At 43.8% G+C, this 23,962-nt stretch overlaps 1 protein-coding gene across 1 annotated transcript; it reads left to right on the top strand.

The window, feature by feature from the left end:
- Window positions 1-461: 461 nt before the first annotated feature.
- LOC118574014 (glycine receptor subunit alpha-4) lies at window positions 462-23,962 on the top strand. Its single transcript, XM_036174607.1, has 9 exons — window positions 462-860; window positions 4,693-4,823; window positions 5,101-5,168; window positions 5,877-6,100; window positions 6,242-6,324; window positions 7,478-7,618; window positions 11,243-11,457; window positions 15,786-15,935; window positions 22,077-23,962. Exons 1-9 carry the CDS (start codon window positions 796-798, stop codon window positions 22,365-22,367), a joined length of 1,368 nt encoding a protein of 455 aa, XP_036030500.1. The 5' UTR covers window positions 462-795; the 3' UTR covers window positions 22,368-23,962.

The raw sequence follows: 23,962 nt of genomic DNA, 5'->3' as shown, positions 1-23,962 counted from the left end.
GGGTACAGAAAGGCAGTCCCTGCAGTCAGTTTCTTCTACACCTCTGTTTGACCTGAAGCTGTCATCTTTAGGATACCACGGGGCTCTCCCATGACCCCTCTGGGGTCTTTCTCCCTAGAAAAAGCATGAATTAAGACTTTACTCTAGTGCCCGATCTTGGCTCCAGGCTGAAAAGAAGGCTGGTGGGTATAGGGGTAATAAGGCTGCCAATGTATGAGCATTCCTTCCGGAGAGTTGGAGGCTGGACCTAACACCTCAGGCTCTCCCCAAGCGGCAGCTCAGCAGCCCAAGCTCCTCCCCAGTACTCAGACAAGCTGGGAACCCCACTCCAGCTGCTGGCGACTGTGCCTTTAAATTGCTGCTTTCGGAGGGTGCATCTAGGGGGATGTGGGAGGGAGGGAAACATCTTTCTACCGGGCTCTTTCCTCCCTCCCTTCCAAGACTCTCCAGGGTTTGCAGAGTGATTGCTACCCAAAGAGAATCTTTTCTGGCTCCCTGACCGGCAGGCTGAGGCCCTCCTCAGTCCAAGATAAGTCCAAGCCGGAGCTGGAGCTGGGAGGGTTATCCGTGTCAGGTTCAGTTCCAGAGGGATAGTTCTAGACCCTGACTGCTAAGGACAGGGCAGAAAAGAGTCAGGAGAGGAAAAAGAGCTCAACTCCTAGCCCAGCCACACAGGCTGCTTATTCCAGCCCAAGTTGAAGAAGGGCTCTCTCTACACTGTTGGCTTTCCCACAGGGATACCTGCTCTCACCTTGGCAGCCAGGCTGAGAAAGGACTCCAAGGTCCCTCTGCAGAATGACAACTCTTGTTCCTGCAACCCTCTTCCTTCTCTGGACCCTGCCAGGGCACGTCCTCCTCAGGTGAGCTCAGTGGGGTGAGAAAGAGGTGCATGCAAACCCAACTGGGGGGCTGGTGGTAACAGATGGGGTAGCTGGCACAGTGTCTTCTTAGTTTGCCAAAAAACAACAAAAAAAAAACAAAACAACCAAACAAACAAAAAACCACCACCAGTCTGGAGGGCATTGGGGCTGGACACACCCTCCTTAGTCAGGAGCTGTCCAGTACAGATGGAGGGCTCCAGTGCCGGTGGAGGAGCTTCTATGTGGGTGAATTGCATGGGCCTGGCTAAGGGCTAGGTAGCTGAGTCCTAAAATGCAGGTCATTTGTCCTGTAACTGAACCCCATCTCCCTATCAGCTGGATCCCTAAAAATGACAAAACATGTCAGATGCCTGCCAAAGGGGCTGCAGGTGGCATAGGTTTGCCACAGGACCACAGCAGGATGGAACTGGACTACCTGAACCTTGGCTTTCTGCAGTCACCCTGCCCTTGTGTACATGGCTGCTCACTGTCCTTTTCGAGGAACCAGGTAGCAGTTATTTCCTGAGTTTGCAAGCGAGGAATTCTTGGGGCTCCTTGTAAATGTCCTCTGACTGTCTGCCCCCTTCTCGTTATAACAAAATCTAGTCTAGGTTGACATGTACACTGAGTCGAAAAGATAGCTATGGCTTGGCTGAGCCGGTCTTCATAGGAATACTTCATGAAGTAGAACGAGTGAATGGCAAAGCAGTGTCTTAACCCACGGAGTGCCCCAGAACATCTTGCTTCTGAGGCGCTTTCTGCCCCGTTGTTTATGGACACATTGGATGGCAGGCAGGAAAGGGTGCAAAGTGGGCCAGTGTGCTTAGAAGTGAGAAGCAGCTCCAAGTGGAGTGGTGACTTGGAGGGAGGTGAAAGGACACAGACATGACAGACATAACGGGGTCACTGAGTTGACCCTTGGAGAGGGGAAACTGCCTCAAGCTCCAAGAACAAGTGGCACAATTACCATGTGTGTTCATAAACTGGATGTAATCAGAGGAAGAGAGGCTCTTAGAGTCCCAAGTTCAAGCTAGCTGTTGGACGTATGGAAAGCGAAGCCTCGAGAAGGGTAGTGTGACCTGCTCAAGGTTGCTCGAGCACCCAGTAGCTGACCCAAAGTTCTCTCCTCATACCACCCAAGGGCCTTGTATGAGAATTGTTAGTCCTGGATCCTTCTAGGTCCTGTCAGTGTTTGGAACTTTTCAGGAAGGAAAAAGTACATACGGTGGTTTTACAAAGTAACTCAGTATGTTTTCTTAGACAAGACAATCTTCGAAGATGCGGGACCAAAACAGGTTTGGAGACTAAAGACAAGATTCGCAGCCTCTCCTAGAGTCCTAGGATGGGGACCAGTGGAGAGGTGACCTGAGTGAGGCTGAGGACAGTAGAGAGGTCTCTTGCTCTGTAGGCAGGGCCATATGGCGTCCCAGCAGGCAGGTGGCAGATGGCCAGCAGCAGCAACTGCAGCAGCAGAAGCACCTGGCCAGTGTGGACATCCTGTGGTGAAGTCACAGACTTCTGCCTGCCCCAACATCACTACCAACCTCCTTGGATTTCCCCAGCCTGCTTACGCCACCTGCTCTGGCTACTCCTGCCAAGGGCCAGGGTGGCCCTCTGTCCCCAGGGCAAGGGATTCTGCCTGCTTTGGGGATTCAAGCAGAACTCTAGGAAGTCACAGCAGGATAGGTCTTGACCATTCCTCACTCTGGTACATCATCCTGGACTACTTGCCTTGTAATAGTACGAGGACACACACATTGAGTCCTGAAGTCACTGGCTCTGGTTCTGAATTTTGGCTTTACCATTCACCAACTATAGGCTCCTGGAGAAGTCACTTCGCCTCCACCTCACTGGTCCCCCATATCCTAATCTACATACAGTCAATCCTCCATATCCATCAGTTGCACATCTTCAGATTCAAGCATCCCAGACACAAAATATTTAATAGTACCTGTGCTGCTCATATGTGGATTTTCCTTGTCCTTATTCCCTAAACAACCATGTGTATAACATTTACAGTGCATTAGGTATTAGAACCCAGAAATGATTTGCTAGTACACAGGAAGATGTGCACAAGTAATATCCAAAGACTACAGCATTTTATATGGAAGACTATCTGAAAATTTGATTATCTACAAAGGAATCCTAGAACCAACGCCCCATGGATATAGAGAGCCAACTGTAATACAGATAACGAGGAAGGACTGGTGTAAGAATTAACCTAGCTAAGGCTTGTAAAACATTCGATATGTGGTACCTTCACGTCTTTAATGATTCTGCCAGTCACTGACTAGAACACAGACTTATTGGGGAAAGGGGGCCACTGGCTTAGAGGAGACTAGGACACAGAAAGACAGCTGTCATCCTACCACTCAGTCCCACAGTGCAGCAGTTGTGGCAGCTGTGGAGACGGCTATGTCTGGCACAGTGATGACAGTAGGATGCATCAAGAAAGTACCTGCTCTAGCCACAAGTCTGGTTGAGTGCAGTCTTGAGATCTGCCTCTCTGCTCAGGTTTTGCTGAGTCCCTGGTGCCTAGTCTGTGTGTTGGCTATGACACTAGTGCACGGGTATGTGGAAGGGACTTTTCTGCTCCTAGAAGGAAACTTGTGTTTGTGTGTATAAGTGTTTGCCGATGTGTGGGCACGAGTGCATGTGGGTGTGCACTGACATGCATGTGTGCATATGTGTGTAGAGGCCTGAGGTTGATGGCTCAAATGTCTTCTTCAATCATTCTTTATCTTATATATTGAGGCAGGGTCAGTCATTTGATAAAGTCATATCTAGCCAGTTTGAGCTCATCTAGCTATTCAGCTTGCCACAGGAGAGCTAGACTCCCCAGTGGTAGGATTACAAGTGTGTTGCCATGTCCCCCAGACTTTTACCTGGGTGCTGAGGATCTGGACGCTGTTCCTTGTGCTTGTGCTGTAACAAAAGCTATAACAAGCATTTTATTCACTGATCCACCTCCTCGGGTCTCTTAGGAGGAAAACTGACAAAAGAGGCTAGATTCTATGCCAGGCTAAACCACACTGACATCTTCCCCCAATTACGCTGTTAGGTAGAGAAAGATGGGAGTTGCCCTCAGTACTATCACTCTATTGGGAAACTCCCATGGCTATAGATCCCTGCTTATTTACCATATTCACCTGCCTGTAGTAGCCATCAGCCGACACTTAAACATAGCTTCTCGCTATGAAAAGAAGAAGAAGAAGAAGAAGAAGAAGAAGAAGAAGAAGAAGAAGAAGAAGAAGAAGAAGGAGAAGAAGAAGAAAATGAATGGCACAAATGAAGCCTACCCCAATAGAAGCTGAGTCCTAAGTCCTGCAAATCTTACAGAAAGCGCAAGCAACCGATACCAGCTCTCAGGGAAGCTGTTTGTCCTAAAGCCCCTCCTATCCTTGGCTAGGCTCTATCAGCAACACACCGGGTAAGATGCCATTCTTCTTTGAATGCTTTCCAAGCGCCTTCAGGAAGAGGACACTAAGTAGCTTCTCAGTCCGCTGTGTCACTCAGAAGTTCTGAGACTTCGGGCACGCAACTTTCAAGCCTGTTTTCTCATCTGTACAATGGAAATGAGAGTCCTAATGCCATGTTTTTGAGAATTAAGAGTAAAAACATATAATCTATGTGAAAGCCATTTCCCAGGACTATTGTTGGGTAGCCATGATGGCTCATAACTGTTTGTTCATTTAATACACCAGAGGCCCATTCTCTCTTATCTTACTGCCCGATGGGCAGATTCATCAAAGGGTGATGGAGATGGGAAAGCACAATCTGTAGTAAATGTAGAAAACAACTATCCTCAAACTTCTTTTCTTTTCCTATCCAGTGTGGCTTTGGCAAAAGAGGATGTCAAATCTGGGCCCAAAGGGTCCCAGCCCATGTCCCCCTCTGATTTCTTGGATAAGCTAATGGGACGAACATCTGGATATGATGCCAGGATTAGGCCCAATTTCAAAGGTAGGAAACATACATCTATTAAATCCTCCATGCTTACTGTTTTGGGTGGCATATTGCTTAGCTAGTACTCGATGGCCAGGTTTAAGGAAGGAGCTGGAAGTCCAAAGCTAGATCTTTTAGCTCAGAAAGAGCCTCTATTCCCTATTGTCTGTGGGTCCAGGTAGCTGTCAGTCTTTTCCCAGCAGTGGCCTGATCTGAAGCTCAGAGAGGGATTTTTGGAACCTGGGCTCAGCTTTCTGGAATGCCCTGCCAATGGGCTGTGCTTTGTTACCCTTAGGCCCACCTGTGAATGTGACCTGCAACATCTTCATCAACAGTTTTGGCTCCGTCACTGAGACCACCATGGTAAGGGGTCTTCCTATTCCCCACTTCTATTCCAGTGTGAATGGGAGAAGCTCACCAGATAGCAAGCATTTCCTTTCTGTTGTCCTCTTCCTGCTTTGTGATCACAGCTTAAGCCCCGGGAGATTTGAGCTGATGACTGAGAGGTTACTGCTAGTCCAGGGTTGTCCTAGCTAAATGCAAACGAGTCTAAGAACAGTTCATCGACTATGTGAAGCAACCCAATGCAGAGTGCAGGCTGAGTTCCAATTCCAATTCTGCCACCTACTAGTTATGGTAAGCAGGTTGACTTATCTTTCCTGGTCTATGTTATCCATATGCAAAGCATTGACCATGAAACCATTCTCCACGCAAGAAAGATGAGCGGTTTAAATAAAATGATGCATCTGAGGAAAGTAATTAGAGCTGAGGATGTGTGGCTCAGTGATACAGTATTTGCCCAGCATACTCAAGAACCTGGGTTCAACCCCCAGTTCTACAAAAAAGAACTTAGCAGAGAGTCTGACATATAGTAGATACTTAAGTAAGTGTATTTTCCCTTCCCATCTTTGTTGTATTTGGCCAAAGTGGGCTTTCTCCATTGGAAAATATCTACTGCCCCCAAGATGCATCTCTAGCATTTCCTCCTCATGGCCCTTCTGCTCATGTTGGTTTTACTGGACCCCTGGGCAAAGCACTGCCTCTGATAGGCCCTCCTCACCACCCTTCCAGGACTACCGGGTAAATGTCTTCTTGCGGCAACAGTGGAATGACCCACGTCTGGCCTACCGAGAATATCCTGATGACTCTCTGGACCTAGACCCCTCCATGCTCGACTCTATCTGGAAGCCAGACCTCTTCTTTGCCAATGAGAAAGGGGCCAACTTCCATGAGGTGACCACAGACAACAAGTTACTACGTATCTTCAAGAATGGGAATGTGCTCTACAGTATCAGGTGCACCTAATATATAGCAAGGGGATTTTGTATCAAGAAGAAACAGCCAGGTGGAGATGGAAGGGTGGGAATATGGCCCGTGCTATATAATGCGGCACCCTAGTAAACTGATGTCATTACTTTTTTTACTGCTCCCACCAGATTGACCCTCATTTTGTCCTGCCCAATGGACCTCAAGAACTTCCCAATGGACATCCAGACCTGCACAATGCAGCTGGAAAGCTGTAAGTGTCTCTAGTGAACAGCAAGGCAATATCCTCTGATGATATTTCAGACAGCAGAGAGACTTGACCAAGCACACACAATCAATTCTGGTCATGGCTAAGACTAGAAGCCAAGGTTCCTTGACACCTAGCCCAGTGTGGTTTCTGTGTTCCCACATGACTTGCTGGGTTGACGATTCCAGAGCTGGGGAACATAATGACTCTCAGCCTTTTATGGGAACATAATGATTCCCAGCCTTTTACAGAATGTGCTTGCACTGGCCATGGGCACTACCTGAAGGGTGCGTCCTCTGTCCAAACTTCTTCTTGCAGTCTCTAAAGTAGCTTTACCTTCCTCTGCCGCAATTAAGACGTTGAAGATGCCCATATAAATGCAAGTGTGGGGCAAGATGAAGGTACCCTTGGAATTTTGATTCTCCATGAGTACTGATAATGATTACAGAGAATGAGAGGACAGCTTCAGGCCTATACATAGGACAGTGCCTAGAGAGGTGAAGTGGGCCAAGGTCCTCTATACGAAGGTATCAACCTATGTGGGCTGGCAAATGTGCAGAAAAGCCAAAGTCATCATGTCTGTGACAGGAGCCTTCATGAACTGCAAGTAATCTGTGAGCAACTTGGCATGCTCAGCTATTAAGTCTCCATTTTTTCCCAACTCAAGTCCCTGGCTAGCAGTCTGTGGCATGCACATTCTCCCATGCATGACTGGAAGGACAGAAATAGCTCTCTTCCCTGAGGTGAAGTGGCAGAAGCCCTGGCTCTGAGGCTCAGCTCAGGACATGTGGTTGGTACACATGCTTACTCCTCTGGGTTTAAGAAGTAGCAGGAGGTTCCCAGCTGGGGTCCTTGACATCTTTCCCAACTTCTTGGCCTGCATCCTAAGTCTGCCAGAGTAATTTCTCTCTAGGCATTTACCAAGCTTGAGACCTACATAGTAGTGTAGGATTTTTCTGACTTGCTCATTTACTTCAAGCCTGTGAGACAATTGAGGACATACCCTCTTCTGAAATATCCCCTTTTCCAAGATTTAGCATGCTATTTCTAAACCCCAAACCTTGCTCCTCACCTATGTATACTTGCTAACTTTAACTCCACCTCTATCCTCACCCAAAACACACACTCTGAAGCTCTTTGACATCTCTGTCACTTGCAGTTGGCTACACGATGAATGACCTCGTGTTTGAGTGGCTAGAAGATGCTCCTGCTGTCCAAGTGGCTGAGGGGTTAACACTTCCCCAATTTATCTTGCGGGATGAGAAGGATCTAGGTTACTGTACCAAGCACTACAACACAGGTAAGATCAGACAGGTCTTTAGTGTTTATAAGGTACTAGAGGGTCTCAAAAGGAGAGACAGGGGGACAAGGCAACCAGGTTCCACTAGAGTCTCAACAGAATAGAAGAGATATGATGCTCCATGTGTCCTATACCTTATTCATCATGGAAGTGGCTATCAGCCCCACTTTCATGAGAGAACACAGAAAGGCTAGAGATTGCTCAGCAGGTAAGCTGACAACCCAAGTTTAATCCCCAGAATCCATATGGTGGAAGGAGAGAACTGACTCCCACAAGTTCTCCTCTGACCTCCACACATGCACTGTGACATGCTCATCCTCACACATATACATATAGAAAAAGTGAATGACTGGAAAACAAATTTTAAAAAGAAAGTTACGGAGGAGGGGGTAGACTTTCAGTCAGTTGTCACACAGTTAGTAGACGTCGAATTGACAATTCAAATCCAGATCCAACCTCAAAGCCCATGTTTGTATCGCTCTCCTATGCTGCACAGTAAAGAGGCCTGTGACAATGAGCAGCAAGAGTCTTATTTTTCCTAGGGCCAATTCGCTGTGAGAGCTGGGAAATCTACATCTAGTTGTCCATAGCTGTGCTCAAATAGAGAGGAGACAGGCCTGAGAGGGCAGGCAGCTGACCAGGCCCACTTTCCATAGTTCCTCCACTGGCCGGCCCTCCTCAACTAACTTCTTTTCCTCAACATGGAGCATGGGAAGTGGAGAGGAACTGTTTTTCAAAACTGGACAGCTCAATCCTTCAGCTTTCCTAAGAGGAGCTGGTTCCTCATCTCCTTTAGCAAAACAGTTCCTTAACTTTACAAACTACACCTGGGAGTAGAAATTAGTAGAAATTTGGGTGGGGGAGTGGCAATTTGTAAGTAGGTGAATTGTTTTCAAGCTTTTACCTGGGGAGTCTTTTAAAAACACTGATTCTTAGGCTATAACTCTCTAAGATTCTGATCACATATACTACAGAAAATGATTAGAAATTTGCATGTTAACAAGTATCATGAGGCTTATGATGCAGGTAGTTCAGGAAACACCATATTTTGAGGAATGTTAGTCTAGAGGCTAGTTTTTTTCCTACTTCTTTATACAGGAGTTCCACCCTTAGAATGTATTTTAAGAAAATATTACAAAATATCTCATTGGCTTTAGTCACTAAGGTTTCTCTGTCACTATTAATGCTAGCAAGAACTTGGAATTATTCTAACTATCCACCCATATGGCAGAAGTAAATTAAACAGTGTGCCTAATTGGTAAAATATTATGCCATCATGAACATGATACTTTCACAGTTCTTCTATCTTCATGGGAAAGTACAAATTTAAAAAGGGAGTAAGATTCAATGATGTGCTGGGCGGCAGTGGCACACACATTTAATCCCAGCATTCGGGAGGCAGAGCCAGGTTTGAGGCTAGCCTGGTCTACAGAATGAGATCCAGGACAGGCACCAAAACTACACAGAGAAACCCTGTCTTGGAGGAAAAAAAAGATTCAATGATGTATACAGAGCATGATTATACTATGATAAAAAAACAAAGCAAAAATATGTATTTAATATCCTTGAAAGGAAATACTACTACTAAATATTTCTAAAGTAGTGTGATATAGTTCAGTAATAAAGCCTGAGTTTAGATTCTAGCTTCTTTATATATTGGTTGGATACCATTGAGAAAAATAGTTGAATCTCTTTATGCTTCAGTAGCCATATCTGTAATATGAGAGATAATCATTTTACTCACCCCAAACAGTGCTACAGGATTTAGTTAAAGTATTAAAATCTAGTCACTTAGGAATGATTGATAAATATGAGCTTAAGAATGTTATTCTTTCTCTTTTCCTTTTTCTATATTAAACAAATGTTAATCTTATAATCAAAACCCAAACTATTATTGCAATAAAGAATGAAAGAAAGCATAGGAAGAAAATACAGGTACATAACAAGGGCATGTCCCAGGAAGAAGCAATGGTGTTGAGTAGGGGTAGACTACGGGATGAGCAAGATGTCATAGAGACAGACAGCATGCCAAAGCTGCAAGCAGGAACAGTTCAAATCACTGGTCTTCAGTAATCAGAGTTAACCCTTAGTCAGAATAGCATCAAAGCACACAGTTGCCTCTCCATGGTCACATGTTCCATGTCCGAGTGTCCTTCCAACCTCAGACAAAAGCATTAAGTATAAATTTCACCTGTGCTGAACATAGATAGACTTCTCCTTATCATTAGTCCCCCAAAATCCAGTCTAACAGCCATTGGCATAGAACTTACACTGTGTTATATCATAAGTAAGTTAGAGCTGAAAAGATAGGGCTTAGTGGGTAAATGAGTTGAGTTCAGTTCCCAAGACCCATGTGGTGAAGAAGAGAACTGACTACTGAAGGTTGTCCTCCAACTTCAACACATATGCTGTGGTATAAACACACACACACACACACACACACACACACACACACACACACACAAATACATGTTTAAAATGAGTAATACAGACCTAATATAAAGTATATAGAAGGGTATGCATAATTTAAATACAAATATGATGTCATCTGATATAAGGGATTTGAGTATCCATGGATTTTAGTATCTGTGAGGTGGTCTTGAAAGCCATCTCCCAATAGATATTTGGAGATAGCTGTACAAGTCTTCTGCTTTTCCTAAGCCTCTGGTTTTGAGAGAAGCTGTTAATGATTTTTTTCTTAGTTTAAGCGCCACGGGAAGCAGGATAAATGAAAGAGGGTTGGCATGTGAAAAAGAAGAACACTGAGATATGTGCCTAGAACCAATGCATTTTTATGGTGCAACAGAATAGTCTTTCCTTGTACTCTATGGGAACCTGCTTAGCAGAATCCAGAGCTGATCTCTATCGCAAATCCTTTCCAAATGTATACTAGCTTGTTCTTCTCACTTACTGAAGACACAGGAAGTGTTTATTCGAGCTGTTACTAGAGATTTAGGGACATGAGCAAGTGCAAAGAAGGATAATGAAATGCAAATGAAGTCCAAACTAATTCTTTTATAATGATTTAATGGTAGAAACAGCTACTGTGCTCAGCACCTCGACTACAACATTGCATTTAACTTTTCTAACAGCCCAATGATGGAGTTGATATTCTTAATTACTCTGTTTTCTAAGCAAGAAAACTAGTTCAGAAAGCTTGGGTGGGAATCAACATGATGGTACAGCAGAGAATTCCAAATTTGATATCACCCTGGGTTACATAAAAAAGACCTCGTCTCAAAAACAAAAAGCATAACAGTCAAAAGGCTTGGATGAATTATTCAAGATCATACAGCTATTAAAGGAAAAGTTGAGATTCAACCCCAGAGGGTCTGAGTCTGGAGCCCTCTTACTCTTTATTCTCTTTCTGTAATTGTTACATGAAAGATCTTATCCTCTAAGGTAAAATTCTGGGAGCAAAAAGGCAATCTTTATGGCTTGATTAGAGAGCTTTCACAGTAGCATCTGGCATTACCTGGGGCCATTTTGAAAGTATCATTTATTGGTCAGCTGAGGATCCCAGAGGTTGGTTCAGCAGGGCTGCCCTATTCCTGACCCACATTCCCTCAGGCTAAGCTGCAGTCTGGGGACTCAGAGCCTAATATTTCATTTCTTTTCTTACAGGAAAATTCACCTGCATAGAAGTGAAGTTTCACCTGGAGCGGCAGATGGGCTACTATCTGATTCAGATGTACATTCCTAGCCTACTCATTGTTATCCTGTCCTGGGTCTCCTTCTGGATCAACATGGATGCTGCTCCTGCCCGCGTAGGCCTCGGCATCACCACTGTCCTCACCATGACAACCCAGAGCTCTGGATCTAGAGCTTCTTTGCCTAAGGTGAAGAGATATGCAAGAGAACCTGCTTGACATAAAGCCCCTTACTCCCCATTCATCACATGCTCCCCACTGTGCTACTCCCTCTTTACCCTGGATTTAAGGTTGTAACCATGGATAGGCAATAGCTGGCATCTAACATTTCTTCTTCTCCATAACGTACTAGTAATAACAGTACAAGAATGTGAATGGTGCTGGCTAGGGAATGAGTAGAGACAGTGCCTTACTAAATATGAGCATGCTCAACATCAAAAGACCCTTATCACACACAAAGTTCCATTCCGTCATAGTACAGATGCGAATTGATGATCAGACAGCTTAAATGACCTCCTCAAGGTCAATCCTGAGCAGAAAACAACCAAAGAAATAGTAGAGTTTTGAATCAAATTCTGTCCTTTCTTTAACAATTAAGTTATTATTATAAAGTGCTCTAAATATAGTGTTGATTTGGGGGGAAGGAGAATACTTTGAGGTTGCAAAAATAATAGCAATTAAAGACTGTAGACTCTGATCATCTGGGGCCCATTAATGTTTTGACTGTGCAGAAAAATTTGTGCTGATGGGAGTAAGAACAGTTCTCTCTGCATCATGTATTCATGTAGGGATTTAAAGGTCACCTCAAAGTCCTTACGGTCAGCGTGGCTTGGAGAAAATCAGGTAGTGAGGCCATTTGTTTTCATTCAATAAATATTGGTTGAACACGTACTATGTACCAGGTACTGTACTTGGTCATGGAAGAATCACAAATATTCCCTTGAACATATCCCCTCTTATTCTGATTTGTTGGGAACCTGGCACTGAGAAATGCTATCTCTTATTGGTTGTTCCAAATAAGACTTTTTTTATTGGAGACTTAAGCAGTGTGTAATATGGACATTGACAGCATGTTTATGAAATTGCTATAGGGGAGTTTAAATGTAGGAGAATAGAGTCAGGCAGATTTAGGCTTTAAATCCCAGCCTCATTATTTACTAATAGTATGACCTTGGGTAAATTGTCTCTCAGTTGCCTTGCCTATAATATGAAACTAAGAATTCTACCCCCTCCATGAGGTTATTGTGAAAAATAAATTATATATTAACATACAAGGCCAGTCTTTGGCACATAATTGCTCAATAAATTTTAATTACTTCTATAATTATCAGGTGTCAGGGTTAAAAAAGAGTGAGTTTTGGATCTAGGAATAAAGCAGAAGGTATTTCCCCTACTGATTGTTCATTTGCTAGGAAACCTTTGAGTTACTCCCAAGCCCCCTACAGAGATAAACAGGGATCAAGTTCAGATAAGGATCAAGCACCCGAGAAGAAGTTGTCAGGGACCCCTCCTGTATGTGTTTCCCAAATGGACTGGGGTATTAATGAGGCTCTTAGAGGCAGCCTATCCCTAGGAGAGCTATAGGGCCAGACTGAGCTATGACACTTGTATTATTATAATAGCCTTATATGGGGATCACTGCATTAAGAGCCCTGCCCCAATTTTTTGTCTCTGTCAAGTAAGAAGATTTTTCATAACCCAAGACGATACTGCATTTATGCCTTCTTTTGAAGAGACTTTCCTTTCTGGTTCCCCACTGTGAGTGAGCACAATCCATCTGCACCTAGGTATCAAAGTTTCCTCATTTAGAAAAATGGACTTCGTTAAGAGGTTATTTGTTTGCAACATTTAGTACCTTCTTGTCATATTTTCATGACTTTTGAATAGCTGTATTGGCCAGTAAGCAAATATTCAGGCATGTAGCCTAAAATGAATAGTCTTGCTAGCTAGATCCATGGAGCAAAGGAATCAGCGAACTACGGAGCTCTTGTTCACCCCTGCGTTTGCACAACATTAGGTTTCCTTGAGGGTGTAAGGAAGGAGATGAGGGCAGGCCAGAGGCATCTGACAGCGCCAACCACTCTCCCTCAAAACACAACTCTGCCATCTAGACATGACAGCAAGAGAGATTTCTTTGAAAGGGAACTCAGGTTGGGTAGTCTTTCTCCATAGTGTCCAGAAAGCACTCCTTCACTGCCTTGTGCAGTACCCTAAAGACACTGCCGTCCATCCCTTTGCCAGGCTCTTCATCTCCATAGCTGCGAGAGGAAGAGCGAATGAAAGCTAAGATGTAGAGCTGCACCAGGGAGGAAGGATAAGATTCTCTGTATGTTGCCCTTAGCTCGTGAAGCAAAGAAAGGAGCAACGGTCAGCGAGAGCAAGTGGGAGCTTGCAGAGACAAACACACTGCTAGCTCTTCTACCCACTCATTCCAAAACTACTTGTTGCGTGCCAAGCACTCAGGTGTTGGGGGCAGAACACTGAACACTGTAAAAATAGTTCCTGACATGGAGACGCTCAGGCTAGTGGAAGAAATGGTCAGCTATGTGATGGATGCTAAAGAGGTATGGGTAAGCCAGTACATACAGAAGGAAAATACACACTAGGATGATCAGGAGAGGCCTCTCAAAAATAGGATAGCTAATGTGGAAGCTAAAGGATACCTGAATCACAGGGAGGAGAGGAGATTGGCTTCTTTGAAAACACTGAACTATTTCACTGTGGCAGGATCATAGATAATAAAGGGCAGAATGAGGCTGAAGAGGTAGGCAGAGGTCAAAGGCCATGGTAAGTGTAACATAGCTAGATCACAAGGGTAATAGAGAACCTCCAAAGGGTTGTAGGGGGTTGTGATATAATCACAGGGACACGTTTGTCATTAACAAGCCCCGAATACTAAGGTTCACTTTTCATTACCAGTCTAAGGCCCTTCCTTACTATCCCTTTATCACGGCCCCATTACTCATCTTCATAGCAGGTATTTAAAGTCCCTGAGAGCCCAGTGGGCCTGGGCGACAGACAGTTAAATGGGATGCCTTCTTCACAGGTGGTGAGATGGAGACAGCACTAAGGAATTCTTGACCAGACTTACCTAGTAATCCACTACAACTCACCCTTTCCGTGGAACCGCCCAGAAACGGAAGCAGGCTTTGCTGACTTTAACACCTCAGATGCAGCACATAATTCTGTTGTGTGTGTTTTAGAGGGAGGAACGATGTGTACCTTAGGGTGCTTAATAGCATCCTGGTCTTCTACCCATGATATGCTAGTAGCTATCACCACTTTAAAATCATATTGCCAAAATTTTTGGTAAACATTGCTAATGCTCTTGTGGGTAGAACATTTTTTCCAGTTCAGAACCACTAAGATGGGAGGTTAGGGATACAGCTTCTTGGTAAAGCACTGTGCCTGCAATGCATGAAGCCATGGGTTCAATCTCCACTATCACAGAAAGCCAACAAGTAGAGAATCTATCCAGTGAAATCTTTTCCTTCCCTGGCTGGGATATGCAGCACTCTCAGTGCCCTATAATGCAGAAGCTGATAAAAAGAAGTCACTTTTCACGAACCCTACTCCTGACGGGAAGCTAGATGGAGTGAGCTCAAAACTACCCAGAGAACCCCCTTGGTTAAGGGGGTGAAAGGATCTCACTATACTAAAGCTCCTCTTAGACCCAGCTAGCTGTACCCTGTTCCTGGAGAGGCTGGTGTTCAACCTTGACCAGGGTAATGGGAGACAAACACTCCTAAGAGCTGCCAAAGGCAGAGTGCAGTAGGAACCAGATGGGTGGGTGCTGAGAGGGCCTTGTGATTGCTGAAGTGCCATGACAAGGGCTAGGTGGCACTCCTCAGGATTCTGCCATTCTCTCCAAGATGAGAGATGAAGCCTTAGCTTGCCATTGCACTCCATTCCTCAGCAGTGACCCCTGCAAACGCAGCAGAAAACTCCACAGGGTTAACAGGAAAAGGAATGCGGGGGCTCCTAGTCTGCCAGTGAAGCTGTAACCTAGGTGAATGTCAAGTTCACTAATTTGAAAGCTCAGAACTTCCCAAGTCCTAATACCACCTTCTAACTAAGCGATCTCTGCTAAGACCCTTTCTCTGTGAGTATTAAATGTCTCCACACACCTCACACAAATTATCATTGCGGCTATGAGAAGAAACCCAGGGGATACCAGAGGGCAAACAAATATGATTTTGTTTATTGCTATTTACTAAGAGGGAAGAATCAGAAGGTAAAACAAGAATGCAAGAAGAATAAATAAAGGAAATGAAGACTAGGGATGAAAAGCTAATAAAAGCAGAGGGTAGAGACTGCTGAGAGACAACGGATGGTAGGCCAGTCTCTTTGATATAGGCCTTCAGATAAACATACATATCACCATAGACTTGTTTAAAACCTCAAAAGTTTCAGGATAAAACTGAGCAATAACAAGCAATTGATAGAGGCTAGAAATCCACTGGCTAGTCCATGGAGGACTCTAGAAAGGATAACTGCTCTGTTGACGGATGTTGCAGGTATCCTATGTGAAGGCGATTGACATCTGGATGGCAGTCTGCCTGCTCTTTGTATTCGCTGCCTTGCTTGAGTATGCTGCAGTCAATTTTGTCTCTCGTCAACACAAAGAATTTTTGAGACTTCGTAGAAGGCAGAGACGCCAACGCATGGTGAGTACAACAGGGAGGGTTCCACTTCCTTCCTCCTTTGGACTCCATCCTACCTATCACTCCTCCCACAAACTGAGTCCCAATCCAGGGGTCAAGTGCTAGGCAATCAGGAACCCTACATTCTACTCCCAGACTGGTGACAGCAAGATTAAATACTTAGTTCCTCTGGTTCTGTTTCTTTTAACTATCCAATGGGACATTAACCCCTATATGGCAGGAGAGGGATTAAGAGTATGGCATACAGTAAGAACTTAAAACATGTTAGCCAGGGCTAAGCATGGTGGCGCACGCCTTTAATCCCAGCACTCGGGAGGCATAGGTAGAAGGATCTCTGTGAGCTCGAGGTCAGCCTGATCTACATAGCAAGTTCCAGGACAGCCAGGACTACATACAGACCCTGTCTCAAACAAACAAACAAACAAAAACATATTTGCCAGTATTAGAACCTTATTGACTTAGCACAAATGCTATTGCTTTGAGAAGTAATTGTAGGGTAAAAGGGCCAGCCAAAAAAACACAGCCTGACCCTGAAACCAGAGCCAAAGAAACACACTCTGCCCCTGACCAAGTCAGCATAAAATGAAACAATCCCTGAGCAGGAAAACCAGTTCCTGGGAACAAAACCAACCCATTCTTGAGCATGAAATCCAGTCAATCTCTGAGCTTGTCCAAGCTAAGGGATTGAAATCTGGCCAATTCCCACCCTGGAAATCTTCACACTGGAAAAACTCTGCCCCTAAGAAGCCCAATTAAAAGCCCTGTACTTGTTCAGTTTGGGAGCTGCCTTTTTCCACCCTGGAAGGGGCATCCACTCTCCTGGATTCTTCCCTCCCAACAACTCTCTTGAACGATGTTTGGGTGAGACCTTCTTTCACTGGAGCAGAGCAGAGAAGCAACAACTTGAGCCAGAACCAGAGCTGAGCAGAACTGCAACATTTTCGCTGGGGAAACCTCCTGGCTGAGCAGACTTGTTACACTCGTAGGACCTGAGCAGAACTGTAACAACTTCCCTGGAAAAACCCTCCCCTGCTTGGATGTTACACTTGGGGAACCTTTCCCTGGAGCAGGACTGTAAGCTGTTATGATTATGGTGACTTTGTGGTACTCCTGGGCTCCTGTCTGCCAGGATCCCTTTCTATCCAAGATGCAAAGCTTATAGTAATAACAGTTGTTTCTGGTTTTCCTCACATCAAGAAGGAAGGTACTCTAAGTTGTCCTACTGGTAAGAACTCAGTCAGACACTGGTACCATTCAAGGGGAGCACTGTAAGATGGTCCCCATATTTGAACTGGAATTAAAAGATCACTATTTGCCTCTTTTGACTGGTGGAATTTGGCCTGATCATCAGGCACTTCAGAGTTGTCAGGCTTGAGGTGGTATTCTTCCTCACTCTTATTTGTTAGCCTCATTTCTTCTCTAGCAGAGTGATCACCAAGGGGAGATAGAAGAGGAAGTTGTCATGACAACAGAAGCATCTTTCCCTCAATTGCCCAGACAATAGGCGCTAGGTAAGTTGCCATGACAACAGAGGTGCCTGGGCTACCCAGAGAAAAACAAGCTCCAATTATGGCAAAGCCAAAAGCTTTGCGACTGGTTGCTTAATCTTTAGAGACACAATGTTTTGACTCCTTGTTTTCTGCCTAATCCAGAGGCTTCAAAACCAAAAGGCCAAGCACATAATTACTTTTGGAGGATAGAAAACAAATTACCCGAACCCACTGTTAAAAATCTTGACTCTGGGGTTGGGGATTTAGCTCAGTGGTAGAGCACTTGCCTAGCAAGTGCAAGGCCCCAGGTTCGATCCTCAGCTCAAAAAAAAAAAAAATCTTGACACTGGGGGACAGTGGATGTAGGCTCAGTGGCAAAGTACTTGCCTAGCATATACATAAATCTTGGGTTTGATCTATAGTAACACACACACAAATTCTGACTCCAGCCTATCTGAGATATACTAATGTAAGGACTTTGTTCTTCCTAACACCCAACTCCCACCTCAGTTGCTCCTAGAGCACCCCACCATGACTTCCAATGATCACACAAATTGCATGATTTCACATTTCTTTCTGGGGAAGACAGGGCTCCTATCTCATGGAGATTTTTCTGAATACCTACTCTCTGCTCTTTAGTTCTTTCACAGTTCCTAAATAGTGAGCCCTCTAGTGAACGGATACAGAACTGCATCTTTTTGAATACGTCTTTCTTCCACAGACCTGCCTATAAGACTTCCTGCCTCATAGTGGAGATAGGAAACCACATACAGAGTTAGTAGAGAGAAAGAAAACAGGATTCTCCCTTTTCTAAAATAACTATCTTGGCATCTTCTTTTGTTGTGTGAAACTTGTCTGAAGGTATGAAAATCTTAGATTCACAGGAGTTTTTATTTTGATATTTTTTAACATTGCCTTCCTAGGAGAGGAGAGCAGGCCATCAAATAGTCCAGAGTCCCTTTTCTACCTAAAATGCCTGTGTTGATGTCCCAGTAACAAAGATTACTACAGTTATTATAGAGCTACTCAGCTTCACCGGAGTCCCACCACCTACCCTGTACCCATCCAACCAGCTACTGCCCACATTCTGTCTGCTCATGCTTATATGCAGGTTGGCCATGAGCTTATAATGGAGTGAGCCACAGTACTCAGTTATTACAAAGTTTCTTAGCAGTAGCTTGATGCCTACTTAGGACACTGTGGCTTGCCTAAGAGTGGACTGTGGCTTTATTAATGTGAATAAAACCTGAAAACCAAATCTGTGCCATTAATAATGTCCCTTTCTTGAGTTTACTAAAGCTAATGCAACCCTAGCAGGACTATCCAGGAATCTTGGAGGCCATAAACTGGCTAAACAAGTTGATAGAAAGCTCATATTTGTCTAGACCCTCTTTTGGGGGCCTTGATGTTCCAGTAAAAGAACTAGAAACCGTCAGCCTGAGAAAACCCAATGGAAGAGGAGAGAAATATTCTAATTCTCAGGAACCCAGAGTCAAGGTCCAAACAGGGTTCTTCGGGAGCCAGTCACCTACCCACCCAGCTCTAGAGATGGTCATTTTGTTTCTAACCTCTCCTCAATCACTTGTCTCCCCGCACAACAGTCGTCTCCCACAGCACTGCCTAAACTAATGGGTGTTCTGCATGCGCTTCTGCTCTGTCCTCCCAGATGGCCCAAATGATTCAGAGGAAAGGCTGAAAGCCTCTGTCTCATCATCCCTGCACGGGTAGCCCCTGGCTCTGAACACAGCAGCTAAAGGCAAAGGCTGTCCAACTGGATAGACAGAACTTCTTGCTATTATGAATCCAATAACGTGAGAACTAAACAAATTACCAAATAGCAGCAAATCCTCTCAGACTTACTCTCAGAACCTTGTTTACCTCTCTATCTGCCACGGAGTACTCCACTCCAATCCCTTTTCTTCCTGTCTCCCTTGACTATTTACCACTCTTCCCCATCTTCATACCCCACCTTCTCCACCGGGCATTTATTTCCCAGGCTGGCACGGGTATAGCTTCCTTCTCTAGCCTCTCATCACTCCACACTCAGATAAGTAGAAAAAAAATTCACTCTACTTCAATGAACATGGAAATTGCAAAGTAATATTTAATGGCACATTGTCCCTCCCCATCACATATACACTCACCACTCAGAATTTGTCGTAAATATCTAATATCCAAACCCAGGCCCCTTTATCCTTGGATTTTAAGCTACTCATCCTTGCTGGGCCAGCCATAAAAGATGCATATTAAAATTAAAAAGAGCAGCTTACTTTACTAGATATAGTTTCCCTTCTCTATGAAGTTATCTTTTCTAGCCTGGGAAATATTCCCAAATCATTTCCCTCCAATTTACTGGATAAAAGGAGAAACAATAGGGTTTATAAAACAGAAATAGCAGTTGCATCTGACTTTCTCCTTTAGAAGTTTTGTTCTCAATACCTATATTCTGTAGTTGTATCTTCTAATTGTGGGGCAAGGTGAAGGGTGGGGTACAGGGTCCTCAACTGGAATGCTAGGAAGATTTCTTTAACTTTACTTACCCCTCTCATTTTTCAATTCCTTCTGAGATACCTTGCTTGCCTCTGGTTCTTTTTCTGTAAAATGGACCCAGCAAACCTCTCCTGTAGAAAAAGTATGAAAATTAATTACAGGATGCATGTGAGACGAATCAATATCTTTGATCAAAGAGGCTAAAATGATAAGTGAGCAAAGCCTTCAGGCTGCCAAACTGTACCAGTTCAAAGTTGAAGAGCAGGATAGTGAACTGGCTCTGACATACACACATACAACTCTCTGTAAAGACCCTGATACATCAAGAACAGGACAGCAAAGCTCTCTGGTGGGAAGACTTTAAGTTTTTCCTATGTTTAAAGTGCTACTCCCTTTGCAGAAGCCAAAGGCTATGGAGACACTGTATATAGTGGGGGCAAATAGTAATTGCTTTTCCTGCCAAGTATTTCATAACTGAGCTAGATTCCCTTCTGAGTGGACTCTTTAGTTTGGGACCCTGACAAGATATTAGCATCACAAGAACAAATAGCCACACCATTCCTTATATCCTGAAGCATGTGGTTCATCAGCCCAGTCGTCCATTCAACATGCATCTACAGAGTGTCTAAGCATGGTGCCTGTCACTGGGAATATAATTGTGAACAAGTCTATATACGAGATAACAGATAGCAGAGGAAGGAATAGGGTTTGCTTGTGAATTTCTAGCCTGAGTTTGTCTGCCACTGATGCCCAGTACCAGGCTTGCCCTCCTAACAATTCAGTTTTGGGTGATGTAATAGTCAGGCGTTACTATGACCAACCATACCATATCTCATCTATAAAACTACTTTTCAATCGGGTTCTGTAGCTGCAGAGTCCTTATTATAAAGATCCCACAATATCCCTCAAATTGTGCAAAATGTTTAACACCTTCTTTGTATGCATTTTACATATACACATGTGACATACCCATACAATATACATGTATCTTGTTCTTACAATGTATAGAACTACACCAGGTAGCTTGGGTGATTGACTCTTCCTGTTTTACCTTGAACTTCTCAGTGTTAGCGATAAGAGACTCTAGTCTCTTGGACCTCCTCAGTTCTGGGCAAACTTGAGTTGGTAGATGAAATCATAGTAAAGGATATTTCATGTCAGGCAATCTCTTAGCTGAAGCTTTTACCACAGAGAATTCAATCCTTTTAATTTATATAATATTCTTCTTCTATGTGAAGGATATATTTTTTGTATATGAGAAATACTCTTGTGGGTATCTCTTCCTCTTCCTCCTTCTCCCCCTTCTATTTCTTTTATTTCTTTCTACCCTTATTTCCTGCTTCCCAGCTGTGTCATAGCTACTCAATGTTGTCAGCCAATGGTTGTATTAATAGACTTTGCTGTCTACACCATACTGCTTACTACTTATATAAAATGTACCTCTTCTGTGTTAATGTGTCTATCAAAGACATGCACTGTATAGGAATGTAATGCATATTGGGTAATAAGTATTACTGTAGATTTACTGATTCTCTTCTCAGATCAGCTAATTTGTAAAAAAATATACAGATCTTCAGAAGAGTGATCAACTTTAACCTATGTAGCCTAGCTTACTTAGTCATTTAAAATTTTTAGAATTCTTAGCTTTAAGTCAAAATCATTTTTGTACTTTAAGTCAAAATAATTTTGTACAAAAGTACTATATATAAAACAAACTAATTCTAAAGCTTTTTAAAATCACTAAAGTCAATTTCACCAAGTCAAAATATCTCAGCTTCACTGCCTGGTTTTTGGTGTTCTGTTTACCTATCAGAAATAATCTGCCATTGAGATGTTGACACTTTGGTGGATTTTATGACTCCAAATCATGCTACACATATTCAAATGGCAACTACGTGCATGTCTCCAAATGAAATCATATCACTTATGCACAACATACAACTGCTTGTTGTGTGTGTGTATATATATATATATATATATATATATATATATGTGTGTGTGTGTGTGTGTGTGTGTGTAAATGTTGTGGTTAACAAAAAAGCATGTAGTGGGCCAGTGTAGTGAGCCATTTGCCTGTATTACATTGGATATGAGACATTTATGTGTGGTCTAGCTAGCTTTTAATTTGGCCTCAAATACAACCTTTTATCTGTTGTACTTTTAGGAAGAAGACATCATACGAGAAGGCCGCTTCTATTTTCGTGGCTATGGCCTAGGACACTGCCTACAAGCAAGGGATGGAGGTCCAATGGAAGGTTCCAGTATTTATAGTCCCCAACCTCCAGCCTCTCTTCGAAAGGAGGGAGAAACCATGAGAAAAGTCTATGTGGACCGAGCCAAGAGAATTGACACTATCTCCAGGGCTGTCTTCCCCTTTACTTTTCTTGTCTTCAATATCTTCTATTGGGTTGTCTATAAAGTTCTAAGGTCAGAAGATATCCACCAGGCACTGTGAATAGGGTGGAGGCTATAGTGTACAGCTTCTGGCCTCCTGCTTTCAGCTGGGTGGGCTTTTCCCTTCCATCCAACTCTGTCGGGAACTTGAACAGTTCCTTCTTGACCTCCCACTCATAAGGTCAATCAGCAGTCCCCAAGCTATATGGGAACTGCCTAGTGCTGACGGTGGCTGTACTTACACACATGGCTTACCTACCCATCCACATTTACTGCTTACTCTGCCATTTCTCATCATTTGTCCATGGGCCTGACGCCAGAACGACTTTCTGTCATTGCTGGGGATCCTCTGTGAAGAATATTTAGACTACTGCATTCTCGGCTTGTCTTCTTCATCTTGTCCACTTCCATTCAGAGTCTGCCCTGTATTTGGCACTTTTCTCTCTCCCACTGCAATCACAAATATGGAGTCCTTTCAGTCCACAGACCCTGCTCTGAATGACCTAGTCAGATGCCTTTCTGACAGAAAGACAAAGGCTTCACACTTCACAAGGTTGTTCCCCACTTCACAAGGATGTGGCGGTCACAGGCTGCACCGGGCTAGAGCACTGTTACATGGTCCAACAGAGAGAGGTTCACTTGGAGAAAAGCTATCATTTTCAGAAGTGGGGCAAGAACCTAGGACTCTCAGAAAGTCTACCCTCCCAGCTCTACCTAAACTTCCTTGTCCCAGACATCTTTGTTCTAGTCCTTAATCAATTAGCATGGCCACTGGTTTTGTTATGCTGCTGGGTAGGAAAAAGGTGGTGGGGGGCTTATTCCTTAAGAAATGTATTTGATGATCTAGGAAAGGGAGATGAAAGGTGCTGACACCTAAGAAGAGTGGAGGACAGAAACAATCTTTACAGAGCCTGTTACTGTTTTTCTTCCTTCTTTTTCTCCCAAGTCTCGTTACTTTCTAGGACCTTCTAACTTTCTCCTTGGCAAGCAAATAAGGGTGCCATGCCACTTTGTTCTGGATAGTGTAGGCTGCAAAGTTCCTGAGGAGGAAATGGGCATGTAGTGGGTGTCCCTATGGAGATATTTCTCAACCTACCTCGGGTAGTAGTTGCACAAGTTAGAGCTGTATTGGGGGTTGTTTCTTTCCCCTTTTTGTGTTTCCCTATCTTCTTCCATATGGTTCAGGTAAGGGTATAGGAAAGGTCAGAATAGAGTGGGTTAGTGTGTCACTCTGTGTCATAGGGACGAATGGGCCTGGTACAATGAGTTCTTTGAAGTGATCTGACTCTGAAGAACACACAAAGATAAAAAGGTGAAGATAGTAGTGGGGGCGCACAAACAAGTAACTGCTGACAATATGATGGCCTTTTCTCTGCACCCAGAATAATTATTAACTATGTAACCTGAGCTCTCTCCCCTTCCTTCCAACTTTCCTCCTCCGTTCTCTCCCTATCTCCCCCTCTTCTCTATTTCATCTCTGCCTTGGTACTTCACCCCACAAGTATTCCTAATCCAAAGTCAATTAAGTCCAATGGTCAATGTAAATTCTATAGTACGAGGACAAGATCAGCCTTCTTTCTCCATTTTCATACTGATTTTGTCTTATTCATTGAAATACTCTTTGGTCTCCCTTGATTCTGAAGACCAAGGTAGCTG

Source organism: Onychomys torridus, chromosome X (assembly GCF_903995425.1).
Source record: "Onychomys torridus chromosome X, mOncTor1.1, whole genome shotgun sequence".
Classification (NCBI taxonomy): Eukaryota; Metazoa; Chordata; class Mammalia; order Rodentia; family Cricetidae; genus Onychomys; species Onychomys torridus.
The sequence above is the reverse complement of the archived record's forward strand: the minus strand, read 5'-3'. Positions and strand labels throughout refer to the sequence as shown.

Bases quoted from the DNA above. Each gene is read 5' to 3' on its own strand.
- LOC118574014 (XM_036174607.1), top strand. From the start codon at position 796: ATGACAACTCTTGTTCCTGCAACCCTCTTCCTTCTCTGGACCCTGCCA. The intron at 4,824-5,100 runs GTAGGAAACATA...TGTTACCCTTAG, and splicing joins GATTAGGCCCAATTTCAAAG to GCCCACCTGTGAATGTGACC. The intron at 7,619-11,242 runs GTAAGATCAGAC...CTTTTCTTACAG, and splicing joins TACCAAGCACTACAACACAG to GAAAATTCACCTGCATAGAA.